General features: G+C 40.6%; 2 protein-coding genes across 2 annotated transcripts in view; one reads left to right on the plus strand and one right to left on the minus strand.

Moving 5' to 3' along the window:
* LOC117431461 (ras-related protein Rab-40C) overlaps positions 1 to 9,195 on the plus strand; it is a 19,087-nt gene extending 9,892 nt beyond the window's left edge. Inside the window, exons 2-6 of the mRNA XM_034052381.3 lie at positions 1,024 to 1,084; positions 2,808 to 2,868; positions 3,207 to 3,284; positions 4,329 to 4,551; positions 5,965 to 9,195. Coding sequence (XP_033908272.1) covers positions 1,024 to 1,084; positions 2,808 to 2,868; positions 3,207 to 3,284; positions 4,329 to 4,551; positions 5,965 to 6,239 — 698 coding nt within the window. The 3' untranslated portion in view covers positions 6,240 to 9,195. The remainder of the gene's footprint in view (positions 1 to 1,023; positions 1,085 to 2,807; positions 2,869 to 3,206; positions 3,285 to 4,328; positions 4,552 to 5,964) is intronic.
* A 1,007-nt stretch (positions 9,196 to 10,202) lies between these two features.
* Positions 10,203 to 12,946, minus strand: mettl26 (methyltransferase like 26). Its single transcript, XM_034052258.3, has 6 exons — positions 12,542 to 12,946; positions 12,067 to 12,229; positions 11,826 to 11,885; positions 11,382 to 11,449; positions 10,955 to 11,033; positions 10,203 to 10,700 (listed from the first exon to the last, which is right to left on the minus strand). The coding sequence occupies exons 1-6, from the start codon at positions 12,733 to 12,735 to the stop codon at positions 10,644 to 10,646; spliced, it is 621 nt and encodes a 206-aa protein (XP_033908149.1). The 5' UTR covers positions 12,736 to 12,946; the 3' UTR covers positions 10,203 to 10,643.
* Between the last annotated feature and the right edge of the window lie 36 nt (positions 12,947 to 12,982).

Consider the following 12,982-nt stretch of genomic DNA (forward strand, 5'->3'; position numbering starts at 1 on the left):
CTAAACACACAAAAATCTCAGAAGAATATGCTAGTGACCATAAGGATGTCGCTGTGGAAGACAGCAAAGGAACGAAGGTACGATTGAAGCGTGCAAGTACTGTGAGTTACTACATATTGTGACAGAAAAAACCTGAAAGTGTCCGGAAACATTTTTCATAGAGTATATAAAAAGCGAAAGCACCGAAAAGTGAAATTAATAAAAACAGAGCCCTAAGTATGTGATATGATTTGTCTCCAGATATATTTTTCCTGTTAGAAATGCAGGTATTACTGCTGTATTGCTTTTTGTAATTTTATTATGTTGAGTACAGTTCCATAACCGAGGGTAGCATGACAGTTGTCATTATACTTCAGTCTCAATCTGACAACCTTACAGTGATGTAGACTGTCTGCTTTAGAATACAGTATTTACCTAATAAATATTTAAACAGGCGTGGTTTTAGATATTTGTTCATTTACAGGAACACCTTATCAGCAGCTTTATGATATAATCAAACTGTATGCTGATAATGCTTAACATATTCATCCAAAACAGTCAAGATTTAAGTCTCGCACACCCGACCCGATAAACTGTCAGTAACCACAGTGCCCAGTGCCACAAACGTTAACCCTATTTATTTATTTATTTATTTATTTAAGTAGTGTTTATTTACTTGTTTTTATATATAATGCATTTTATTATCAGAGTTTTCTAATTCCAATTAGTGTGGATTAATGTTTTCAACCAGCTGTTGCTTTGTAGAGCTGTGGGTTGAGTGATTTAAGGTCCCATTACTCACAGGTGTACAGTCATCAAAGTGATCAAATGCAATTACATGTGACCAAAACTGAAATGTGTAATCAACTAGTGACTTAATAGTAAAATCCCTGCCGTGTCATGTTTTGTATTGCTTGGCCACTTTAATTTTCCTGTGCCCTCTTGAATGGCTTTTCTTTCATCACAGAACACAATATGATCCGACACACAGCTTTGGGGCGAAAAATGTCATCTTTCTGATACATGATTCTTCTTTTCTTTCAGGAATTGACTACAAGACCACTACAATCCTCCTGGATGGGAGACGTGTCAAACTGGAACTCTGGTCAGTGCTATAACAGTATTCTGTAGTGTAAACCAGCTGTTCTATTGTAAATTAACAGCACCAGTAAGATTAACTAATTAATGTTGTCTTGGTATTTTTTGGCTTCCAAGCTGCATTACTCTTCTGTGTTTTGTTAATCAGCTGACAAATGCTGCTATTTCTTGTTGCTTGGGAAGTAAAGTTGTTAAGAGTTCCTTCTGTTATTTCCTGAAATGTGAACACATTCAGTAAACCCAATCAGTAGGCTGAATCAGAAGTAGGATGTTGACAAATCGTCTATGTCCAACATCAGTTGATGAGCTCTGCAACTGAAGATGTTCGGTTTACTGATATTCAGTGCTTTTAAAAGCACATTTTTGTGAGTTAGGTATACATTCAGTATAATACTGTAATTGCAGAACTACAAGCTGAGCCAAGTTTTGGTCTGCTCAACAGAATTGATTTGTCTGACAGTTTGATTTGTCTTCTAGTATATCCTCCTCCATGCCTGTTTCCTAGGTGTAAATGATAACATGTTGCAGTTATGAGGAAATGCAATGCTAACTGTATTATTTAATCATTTATGCATTCAGTCTTACTTAAAGAGAAGATGTACTTTTGAGAGCAGATTAAACCCACATTTATGAGGGTGTTTTGTGGGTTAAACTTCCTGTCTTGCTTAAGTGAAGCAGAGTTAAATTTAACCTGACTTGAGAGAATAAAATTTAGGGCTCTTTCTGTGTCTCTGCCGTCAGGTTGCATATTAACCCTGTCCCTACTTCAGTCCATTATTTTGTTTCTTTCTTATTTGTTCAAAGTCAGTCACCTAGGACACTTGAAAGCTACAGTATGTGACTGCTTTCTAATTAGATAGCTGGTCAAAAACGGAGCTGACTATTCAACAGTGTCATTCACCATCAATGGTTTGCATGTCCACACTGGGAAAATGAACCTTGCATGTGTACAATCAGAGCATTTCAGCTCCTTCAAATCCTGATTTTCATATGGTCTTATCAAGAATTAAAAAAAAATCTATTTGGCTACAATTAGATTTGTGCTTGTAAACGCATGGGTAACCGTGGGCTGCAGACACGCCTAAAAGATCAAATCCTCAGTATCCAGACAAACTAGGTCAACACAGTAATGTTTTGTAGTTATTGACTCAGTGGTGGTATGATTCCAACTCTATGAAAACTAAAGCGCTTCCAAGTGACACCAATGAAATGCTATTGTAAAATGGAAACAATCTGTTTTACTGTAAATTAGGTTCATGTTTGATAATTTTGGAGATTAGATGAAAAAAAAAACTATAGAATTAACATATATAATTGATATTGATTTTTAAAGTTTGACTATTTTTCTAGGCATGTTAAATGGCTCTGTGTTTGTCTTAACACAGCTATTTGGTTTTACTTTTTGTAAGATTTGCAGTAATTCCTGCTCTATAGAGGATGTTAGGTGTTGGCTGTTAAGTAAACATTTCAAAAGGTCTCCAATTATTTATGGTTTTGAGGAATGTGGATTTTCTACTTGATTCTCCTGATCAAAGTGATGTACGGATTTAGCTGGAACCACAGCTGCCTGATTGCTAGTTGCATTGACGTCATTTATCACACAAAATGACTAATTGCAGTATCGTGGATGAATCCCCCCCAGTATATTTCTGTTTTTAGTTTTCCCCAAACAGTCCTGCTGTTGTATTGTAAACTCTTCACCATTCCTTTTGTGTCTGACCACCTTTCAGGGACACATCAGGACAGGGCCGTTTCTGCACAATCTTCAGGTCCTACTCCAGAGGGGCGCAGGTAAGGGGAACTACATTCTTTGTCCAGGGAGTTGGGAGGGTGGGTCTGTCATTTGGTAAAACCAACAGCAGACATATTAATTGGAAACGCCATTTAGTATGAAAGAAGTCGGGTACTAGAACAGATGAAGTAGTGCATATATAATATAACAGAAGAATGATATGACAGCAAACTGTTTTGAGGAACACTGACAAAGTCCTTTGTAACTGGCTGCTAAGTGGATGAAGTGACTTGAGGTGCAATCTGCCCCCTGAAAAGGGGTGTGTGCTTTCAGTTTTATTAGCCTGTTGTAATGATGCCCTGATGTGAGGTTTTTTTTTTGTCTGTTTTCCTCCAAGGGAATCCTGTTGGTTTATGACATCACTAACCGCTGGTCCTTTGACGGCATTGACCGTTGGATCCGCGAGATAGACGAGGTAAGACGTTGCAAAGAAACTTGTGGTCCTACACATGTCCGTTCCAGGTAGAACTGGAGTTCACACACACACACACACACCCATCTGCTAGGATTTCAGTTAATCCTTTCTTGGCTTGAATGATCTTTTTCCTGCATGTCTCGGCTCCCTCTCTGCTCTGATATATGTGCTATTGGCTGCACACCAATTCCAGTTCAGCTCGGGCCAGTGGAACTTAAATTCCATTTCTGTCTGAGATGAGATTTTAGTTTGTTTATGGATAGTTTGCTTAGTTTCATTCTGAATTCCATAAAAGAACTGCTGAGCCTGGGTGAGGCGAGTCTGGCAGGCTCCCTCACAGCTGCTGTTGGACAGTGTCGGCCCCTAGTGTTCTCTATTGTATGGCTTGTCAAATTGCCAGTGACTTCAAAATAAAATTTGTGGATTTGCATTAGCTCCCCTTCTGCTTTTAAAGACATACTTTTATTATGTTGAAATCCTCTTCCAGGCTTCTGTTTTAATGCTTGTTCACTCCTCTGTTTCCTGCCTCTGTGGAATGAGTTTTTTTCAGTTCCCTTCCAGGATGTCCTGTTTACTTAGGGGTGAGGGTGTTATTTTAAGTGTTTCCTTTTTTAAACAGACACTAACTTCCTGCTCCTCCATAGAAAGCCTTTAGCATTATCATTCAGATTTCAAAAACAGTATTCCACAGCTTAAAAGTTTCATACAGCCAGTGGAGGCAGTGTGGATGCTGTGTCAATGCAGATACCAGCACTAGGTTTTGAACAGTCCTTCAGTGAAGGAGATGCAAGTGTTGTCAGTACCTTACTTTTTTTTTTAAAGGCAGTTGAACAACACTAGTGCAAAGGGGGCTTCACCTTTAAGAATATTTAAGTAAAACTTAAAAACTGTTAGAAAAAAGACACATTTTGGCTAGTGCATTTCAGTATCAGCTAGTACATTCATCAATATAATGTGTGGAGAATGTCCTTTTGCCATCCAGTCCTCCGCACCTTTTATAGAGAGAATCCACACCCCTTAACTCCTATATGTCTATTTTACCAGCATGCGCCTGGAGTGCCGCGGATCCTGGTAGGAAACCGGCTTCACTTGGCATTCAAACGCCAGGTGCCAACGGAGCAGGCACGCGCCTACGCAGAGAAGAACGGCATGACCTTCTTCGAGGTTAGCCCCCTCTGCAACTTCAACGTCATAGAGTCTTTCACGGAGCTCTCGCGTATCGTCCTGATGCGGCACGGCATGGAGAAGTTCTGGAAACCCAACAGAGGTGAGGGGCTGCAGAGTTTGAGCGGGATGTTTGGTTTGAAGGCGGTTGGGATGAAGTGTGAGCAGTATTGGGGGAGGGGGTAAAAGGTGAGAATTGGGGTGATGCATGTTTATTTCACTTCAACTATTGAATCTGCTTACAGCCTCATTTCCCAAGCAATCCTTTGTACTGTACCATAAGCCTGTGGTTAGTTCTTTAGAAAAAATTGGGACTTGCCCACAAAAAGGCAGTAAATTGTATATCACATAGCTGCATTCAGCAAAACTCTCCATTACTGTCCAGCAACCAGATTATCCTGATTTCACTCCAGCTACATTTAATTAGAGACAACAGTCTCTCACTGTAATTAAATTTTAGATTTTTTTTTAACCGCAAAATCGAATTCTCATGAGTGTTTCTAATGCACTGTCTGCTGCTGGCTGAGCTTCTGCTCTGGATACATTAGGCAGCATTAGAAACATTCCTTTATAGGCACTGCCCAAGTGCTTCTAATGCACCACTTTGGTGTTTATTTTCCAGTTGCCAACAAACGCCAATGAGGATACTGTAAGGCAGGAACTGATTTGATTTGATGGCTTTTCCACACCATTATGAAAAAATGACTTGATGGGAGTGTTGGGGCTGGAATACCCAAAGGCTTTCCTACAGCTGATGTTTCCTAGGACAGTGCAGACAGCAGCCATTTAGTTGTCACTTGAGCACCTGCACACTTTTTCCTGAAATAAAGCTAAACAATAATTTTGCATTACCTGATCTGGATTTTCTTTTAGCCTGATATTAAACTGATCCTGACTGGTCTACCACATTCTTATGTACTTGCCAAATATCCTGAATATTGTAGCAGAAGATTGTCATCGATTTTGTGGTTTTTTTTTTTTCTTTTCAACATCGTGAATCCTGAAAAAAGAACTTGTAAGAGTTGTGTGGCACTTTCTGTCATTGACAGTGCAACGTGACTGCCCTCTGGTGGATAAATGGAAAATCACTGCATGACCATGTTAATTTTGGAAGAGACTTTTCATTTTAATATCTTAAATTAAAACTAATGCTTAACGTGAATAATAAATTAACCCGATTTTTATTTCTTGATTTTTCAAATGATTTGTACCATTCAGCTTTTGATCGAGTAGGGGGTGAATAGAGGCTTTGTATTGTAGATTAGTAGACCAGCATTGTTATTCCTTTGGTATTTTGAGAAAAATGAATATCAGTTGATTGCTTCTCTAAAAATGAAATATATTATTATACAGGTCTTATGAAAGGGAGTGAAACACAACCTTGTACTGCAGAGTCTGCGTTTATGTGTAGATCAGCCATGTTTAGGAGAGTACGCCTTTTGAACTGCTGTCTGTTGTGGGAGGCTGTTTTTGTGTGTGTAATAAATAGCTTTGTGTGTTTGTTTCCACTCTGCAGTTTTCACCCTGCAGGACCTGTGCTGCCGAGCCATCGTGTCGTGCACCCCGGTTCACCTCATCGACAAGCTGCCACTACCCGTGGCCATCAAGAGCCACCTCAAGTCCTTCTCCATGGCCAACGGGATGAACGCTGTCATGATGCATGGTCGCTCCTACTCGCTCGCTAACACGCCGGGGGGCAGCAAGGGGAACAGCTTGAAACGCTCCAAATCCATCAGGCCCCCCCAGAGCCCTCCTCAGAACTGTGCCAGGAACAACTGCAAGATCTCTTAGCATGCAGGTGCAGGCCAGAGCCATCAGACCTCTGCAAGACAGACTCTGGCCCGGTTTAGGCATTTTCAGAATGCCCCCAGTCATAACGAAGAACTCCCCACCCAACCTCTCTGTTCCTTCCACAGACGAGATTTGAAATCACTGCCCACTGGAATTCCCATGCTACCAATCAGGATTAAGACTCCACCAGCACCAAAGTCTGTCCTCCAATAAGACCCCATCTCCCCTGTCGCCTTATCATTAACAGAGTCCTCTTTGTCCAATCAGGAATTGGGGGTAATTCCTCTTCCACCTGGCCAGAATGCACTGTGCCTGGAGTCTGACAATAAAACTTTTTTTTTTTTTTTTTTTTAATTGCTATTTAATTTTATTTTTTTTTCTTGGAGAAACTAGAGAGCTTTTTATTAATTTTTGCACTGAAATTCCTCTGTGCTGCTTTGCTTTCCGCAAAGGGACCGTGCATCACTTTTGGGGGTGGCCTGCCTCAAAAAAAATGTATTTAGCCCTCCAAACAGGGGAGCTTAAGACTTTGAGAGGTTTAGGGGTTACATCAAAAAGCATCATCTCCTGGACTTTAAAATTACAACAGCTTAAAAACAAAAGGCATCAATGTTTGTTTTTTGCCTGAGAAATTCTCTATTTGCCACTTTGTCTCGTTCTTGCTCTCTCTGTCTCCGGATTTCTGAGTGATTCACACTTCAGACTCTCCAGATTCTTAAAATTAATGCACTAGTCATTAGTTTACACCATTTGCACAAACTTTGTTAACAAATCATAGAAAAAAATTTGAGTGTCACAATGTGTGTTAATCAGAAGGATTAGCAGTCAGGTTCTTATTTTCCTTTAAATATCTCTGGACAATTTTATAAATGTCTGGAGTGGTCAGTCCCTGGATTTTAAACAAATTAAGAAAAAAAAAAAAAAAGTTACATTCTCTAGTGCTGTCAGTCCCTTGACTTTCACAGGATTAATTCCTGTGCTGTACTTGTCTTGAGGATGTATGTACACAAATTAAAAAGAGAAATCTGAACCTGTCTGTTTTTCCCTGCAACAGAAATCCACTGCATGAATTGCTAAATCACTAAAATTCTTACTGTAATGATTTCCAAAATCTGGATACTTGAGTTTGTTGTATTTGTAACGGTTTTAGGACACTCCCTTTTAACCTAAACAAGATGGACCAAATTTCCATTATTATACTTTGCAGAATTTATTTCTCCACAGCAGGGTTAAACTTTAAACTTGTCTTTTTCACACAGCCACATTCCCAGACAACCCCCTCCACTTTCATATTGGGCTTTATGCGATTCATTTTCTCCTTGGATAATAAGCTGCATTGTCCTCACAAGGGTACAGTTTTTAAATAGGAAGGGCTACTTAAAATACACTAGCTGGGGCTCTTCTGAGGACCCTGTCGTTGGAAAACCCACAATTGTTTTACATTGAGAAACATTGTTTGCAACAGTTCATTTTAAATAGGATTTATTCAACATTTCTTATTATTGCCATGGGTTTTTGGGTGTCATAAAGAAGGAATGAGTCTAATCTGCTGTTGGAAACTAAATCAGGTGAAGTAAAACCCACAGAACTATTCATACTGGAGCTTGATGTTGAGACAGCAGCCTGCTACACTCTTAATGTTTTTCATTTGCTTATCTGGTATGTAACACAGTGGTCTTCCAGGCTTGTGTTTAGATGCCATCTCCTTGTGCTAAAACTTGGCTTAATACAAATGAAAGAAAACTGTTGATACCCATGAAGCTTGCAGTTTGAGGCATGCAATATTCCATGTTGCATGTTCTAGTATGATATTGAACCCACACCACAGTTGCAGCTTTAGCAGTATTTTCCTTTTTTTAAGTTTTCTAGTTGCTTTTAAAAGGAATATAAAGGAAAACTACACTCCCCCCCCCCCCCCCCCCCCCAAGAGAGGCTTATATACTGCACATGCATGCTTCAGGGAGTCATGTCGATTGGGCGTGTCACAGAAATCCCTATATCTGCAGAATCTGCTGCATCCCTCCCTCCTTTTACCAGTCTGGCAGATGAAGCGGACTAGATGTTTGCTGAGTGCTAGGTTGTTTTCGGAGGGATCAGGGGTTCCCAAAAAGGGCATCCAAATGAGGGTTGTGATGCTTTGAACTGCTTTCACCGGATGCATTATTAATACTCTCCATTACCCTTCTAAAGTCTATTTCTTAGTTCTCAATTTCCATTCCATTTCTACACGTTATATTTACTCATGGCCTATGAAAGCTGATTGTCAGTGAAGCACCACACAGTAGAGAAATGGGTGAGGATGGGAGGTTGATGTATTATGTCCCATGACCAATTTTTCCTTTACCATACTGGCTACATTGACAGCTGCTGGTATTATGGTCAAGGGACTACGGTGAGAGGAGTGTAAAGAAATGTGATCTCATTATTTGAACACCAAGTTTCTCCTTTGCTACAGTACATACAACTCCCATTTGAATCAAAGGTAAACTGTGTCATAAAGAGGATGTGATATTAGCCAGAAAATATATTATTATATTTTTTAAACATACCTTGTGGTGCACAAATAAACAGTCAAATTCAATCAGTGTAAAGGGATTTTGCAGAAAGTATTAAAAAGCAGTGTTCATTAATGGGTTTTATTGATCAAGATGGGTGACTTGTAGCCCCTTTTGGTAATGTATGCAAATTCCTTGCAGAAGGTTTAGGAGTCAGTTGTTTTTTTCATTTTTTTTTCTTCCCTGTCAAGGGAGGGGAGGGGAGGGAACAAAACTAGTAAGTTTTTATTAAAATGTGTAAACACTATTTCTGTTTGGTTGAAGCTGCTGGGTGAATTTAATGAAGAATGCTTTTTTTTTTTGGTGTTCTCAAAAAAACCTTTTTTTATTCTTGATTGTACAGTTTTGATGTTATTTAAGACTGAAATGCAGCCTTTTTCACAATAAAACAGTTAACAGTATACCTTGGTCCTGTATTAATTCATATTCCTTAGTGACCTAAAAGGTGTTACTTGTGTTCATTTTTATTCAACTGGGAATAACAAGTAAAGCGCAGTAGAACCTATTAGGTTACTCCACACTGTAATCTAAATAAATTTATAATTTTTCTACTTTTTTTTTTTTTTTTTTGTCCCACCCCCCCCACTGGATAACTTAGTGCACTAAAATGGAGATGAACTGAACAGATCATTAGTCTTGGATCAAAGGGGAGGAAATAAGTTCTTGGAATCTCCCAGCCACCCCTCCCCCTCCACAGGTCAGTAGACAGGCAGGGTGGCAGGGTAGCGGTACAGTGTCAATCTTCTGAACTTTTTAGTACCTGAATGAGACATCTCAAGGCTTTTAGAAATTACACGTGTGTGTATAGAATATGAATATATATATATATATATATATATATATATAGTTGTGGGTCTCTCTCATATAATGTGGATCTGCAGCACAGGAGCAGTGTGAGGACAACTGCCCCCAGCGAAAGGGCAGGCCCTGCAAAGCCTGCATGCCCAAGAGCAAGATGATGCCTAGCTTGTGCTGTAGCGACTTTGCCATTGTGGGCCGGCTGACTGAGCCGATCGAGGACCAGGATTCAGGGAACGCCCATTTCAGTCTGGAGGAGGTCCTCTGCGATAAGAAGGTAGGCCTGGCCTTCTTCAACACCCGCCACCTGGAGGTGACCCTGGCCAAGGTTAACTGGAGATCAAGAGGGCCCTCTACTGGTCATGGTTGAGGTGCAGGACGGGATAGCTGTGCTCCGTTTTATTGCTATTTTATTGGTCAGGAAGATGATGTTTTGGATAGAATCATTTGTATCAGCTACCTCAGTAGTACTTTTCTGAACGTTGCTGTTTTCAGCCAACTTGCTATTGCAGCAATACCCCATCCTAAGTATATATATATATATATGTGTTACTAGTACATTCTGTAACTGTATGTTCTGACAAAGGATTTGCAGACTAACGTCTGAATAAACCATTTAAAAACAAGCAGTTTATTTTGTGTTATAAAATTAATTAAATACTAATATCATTTATGATTTATTATAGCAATTTTGTCTGGCAATGCAAAAGTTAATGTGTTCCTTTGTAATACAAACAATTTTGTGAGAAATAAAACAAAGGAAAAAAAAATCATATAAAGTTCATTGTAGTATGTGCTTACTGAATCCAGAGCACTGTGCTAGCTTCTTTATTTAATTGCTGAAGAGAACTATCAAGACTAATGTTTCAGAGATGCCCAGGATACAACAGCAGACCCATTTTACACAAAACAAAGGACAACAATTCAGAAAGCCTCCCAGGGGTGCGTGAGTGCAGTGTTTTATGACTTGGTTCTCTGTTATTAGACATGGAATAAATGGGATTATCTTAACCCTGTAGCTTGTAGACTGTGCAGCAGCATTCTGCCGTGTCTATGGTGTGTTCTCTTTACGGAAAAGGAGGCACTTGTTATTGGCTGGCATGTCCACCTGCAAATCAAGAAAAATATGTTTATGAAAGAGTGGGGCTGTCATGGGCACAGCTACACTGAATTACATCTACGAAACAAGGGTCATTCCATCTCTCCCCTATTATGTACGGCTGTACTCTTCAAAATGATACTTGTATACTTATAGCCTGACAAAGGCTGGTTCTCCCTTGGACTGACACAGACGACTCCAGGTTCTTAGTACAGCAAAGAAAGAGGAATGACCCAAATGTTTATTTTAAATAAAAGACGCACCACTCTCTCCAGGAACATCCCGTTCTGCTCCGCTAGTGCTCCCAGGAGGGCGGTGTCTCGCAGACCCCACTCCGGATTCCTACCAGGGAGTCGGATCAGACAACAGAATCTGTGTTACTGGACTGGAAGTATGTCAACCTACACAGCTTGCAACTGGGAGGCCGTGTGCCTCACTACTTAGAGCTGAGGACTAGCAGGCAGGGGATTCTAGTGGTGGGAGCCGAGAGACAGTGGCAAGTGATTACAAAAAGGGGATCCATCTCCCATCAGCTAAAAATCCTGACATTGAAAAAACACATTTCTAGAGGAGCCCTGGTTTGCCCACCACCAGAGGGAAATCTCCTGGCAGAATTCTTAATTGGAACAGCTCTTTCTTTTAAAATAAAATGGAATTATGAAATACTCCCAGACCTGTGGGCACGCTTACCTCTGTCTCAGACTCTGATTGAAATCCACATTGCTCTGTGGGGTGATCAGTCCATTAATTGCATAGGGCTGGAGGGAAAGACAGGAAGGTTGAATATATTGACGTATGATGATGAAAGGTTACAATATTACATTGTTTCTCAACACAAGGGAAGTCAGTCTGACTGAGTAGTAGAAGAACATTGTAAGTAAATATTAGAACAGAACTCCAGTAGAATGATTGTAATCACATTAAAATGGGAAGGGATGGGGGGTATTGTATGCGCAGAACCTTCTCAAATAGTCAAAAGAAAGTCTGTCAGCAGTGTGCTCCAGTGCATTCACAGACCACAGTGTTCATTCAATGTTTAATCTAATCTTCTGCAATTAAAAAACAAAAAGAACACCCCAAAGCATTTAAAACAGACAGCTTAACATATAGATCAAAGCTGCACAATTTCCTTACCCCGTACGTCAGGAGCAATCCACCAGGTTTCAGAAGCTTTCCTGCTCCCTTAAACAATCCCTACAAAGCCAAACAAACAAGCCACTTTAGATGCAACCTATTTCATGGTGAGGGTAATGTCATACTAAACATGCAAGCCACTACAGGGCCAGCCTGCCCCCATGTGCTACCGTTAGTAGATCCCTCCAGTGATCTTGTTTTATAAACGCTTTGCCGAAGTTGAGGCCGCTGTGTGTCTCACCTCAGTGCAGCTCAGTGCAGAGATGTGGATCATGTTGATGTTGGTGATCAGGTGCAGGGAGCTGGGCTGAGTCCCCCCCCATGTCTCCCAGCTCTGTGACGAGTCCAGGGCGAGTGGCGGCTTCACGTTCCCCAGCCGCAGTGCCTCTCTGTAGGCACAGATGCTAAGAGGAAAACGACAAACGATTTAGGGAACACAGCTGGAGAAGGAACTATATGAATGATATTATATTTGTGCCACACACATACTTCCTAATGGACATATATTGTATTAAATACAGGACGTGTTGTTGTTTGCATATGAATGAACCCATATAATCTAGTCACCAGATGTGCTTTCTGAAATGCACAAGAAGTGTAACAGCAAGATTTACGATATACATTAAACACGCTTCTATATGTATCTTACATCGGAATAAACATGATCTGTTTAATTTACGATTACGCTATAGCCCGGTTGTTGCAAGTTGGTTTACCTTTCTAGGGACCTTTGCTCCACCTCTGACGGCTGCCAGGTGACATTGGGCAGAGCCCGGGCAAAATGCATGACGTGCTGGCCGGTCCCCGAGGCTATCTCCAGTGCCTGGATCGGCAGGCTCGGATCCACACATTCCCGGAGCACACTCAGTATCGGATCCTTGTTCCTCTCTGCAGCCGCTCCACAAAGCATCTTGCCTGATGTCGCCGGACTCAGGAGCCGGGAAGCCGGTGCCCCCACCACACAGCGCTCGGTAATACAATCAGATGAAAAATACAAAAAAGAAAAAGTCTAAAAAAATAACGTTTTGCAATTGATTCAGACAGACTTCAACTGGAAAGTAAAAATCTCCTGCGCAGTGTAATTAGCTTTTTTCTTGCTCTGGGAGGATGATGGGATATGTAGTCTCTCTTACTTGTCACAGTGCGCTGAAGGAGTT

The sequence above is a fragment of the Acipenser ruthenus genome, chromosome 22, assembly GCF_902713425.1.
Source record: "Acipenser ruthenus chromosome 22, fAciRut3.2 maternal haplotype, whole genome shotgun sequence".
Classification (NCBI taxonomy): Eukaryota; Metazoa; Chordata; class Actinopteri; order Acipenseriformes; family Acipenseridae; genus Acipenser; species Acipenser ruthenus.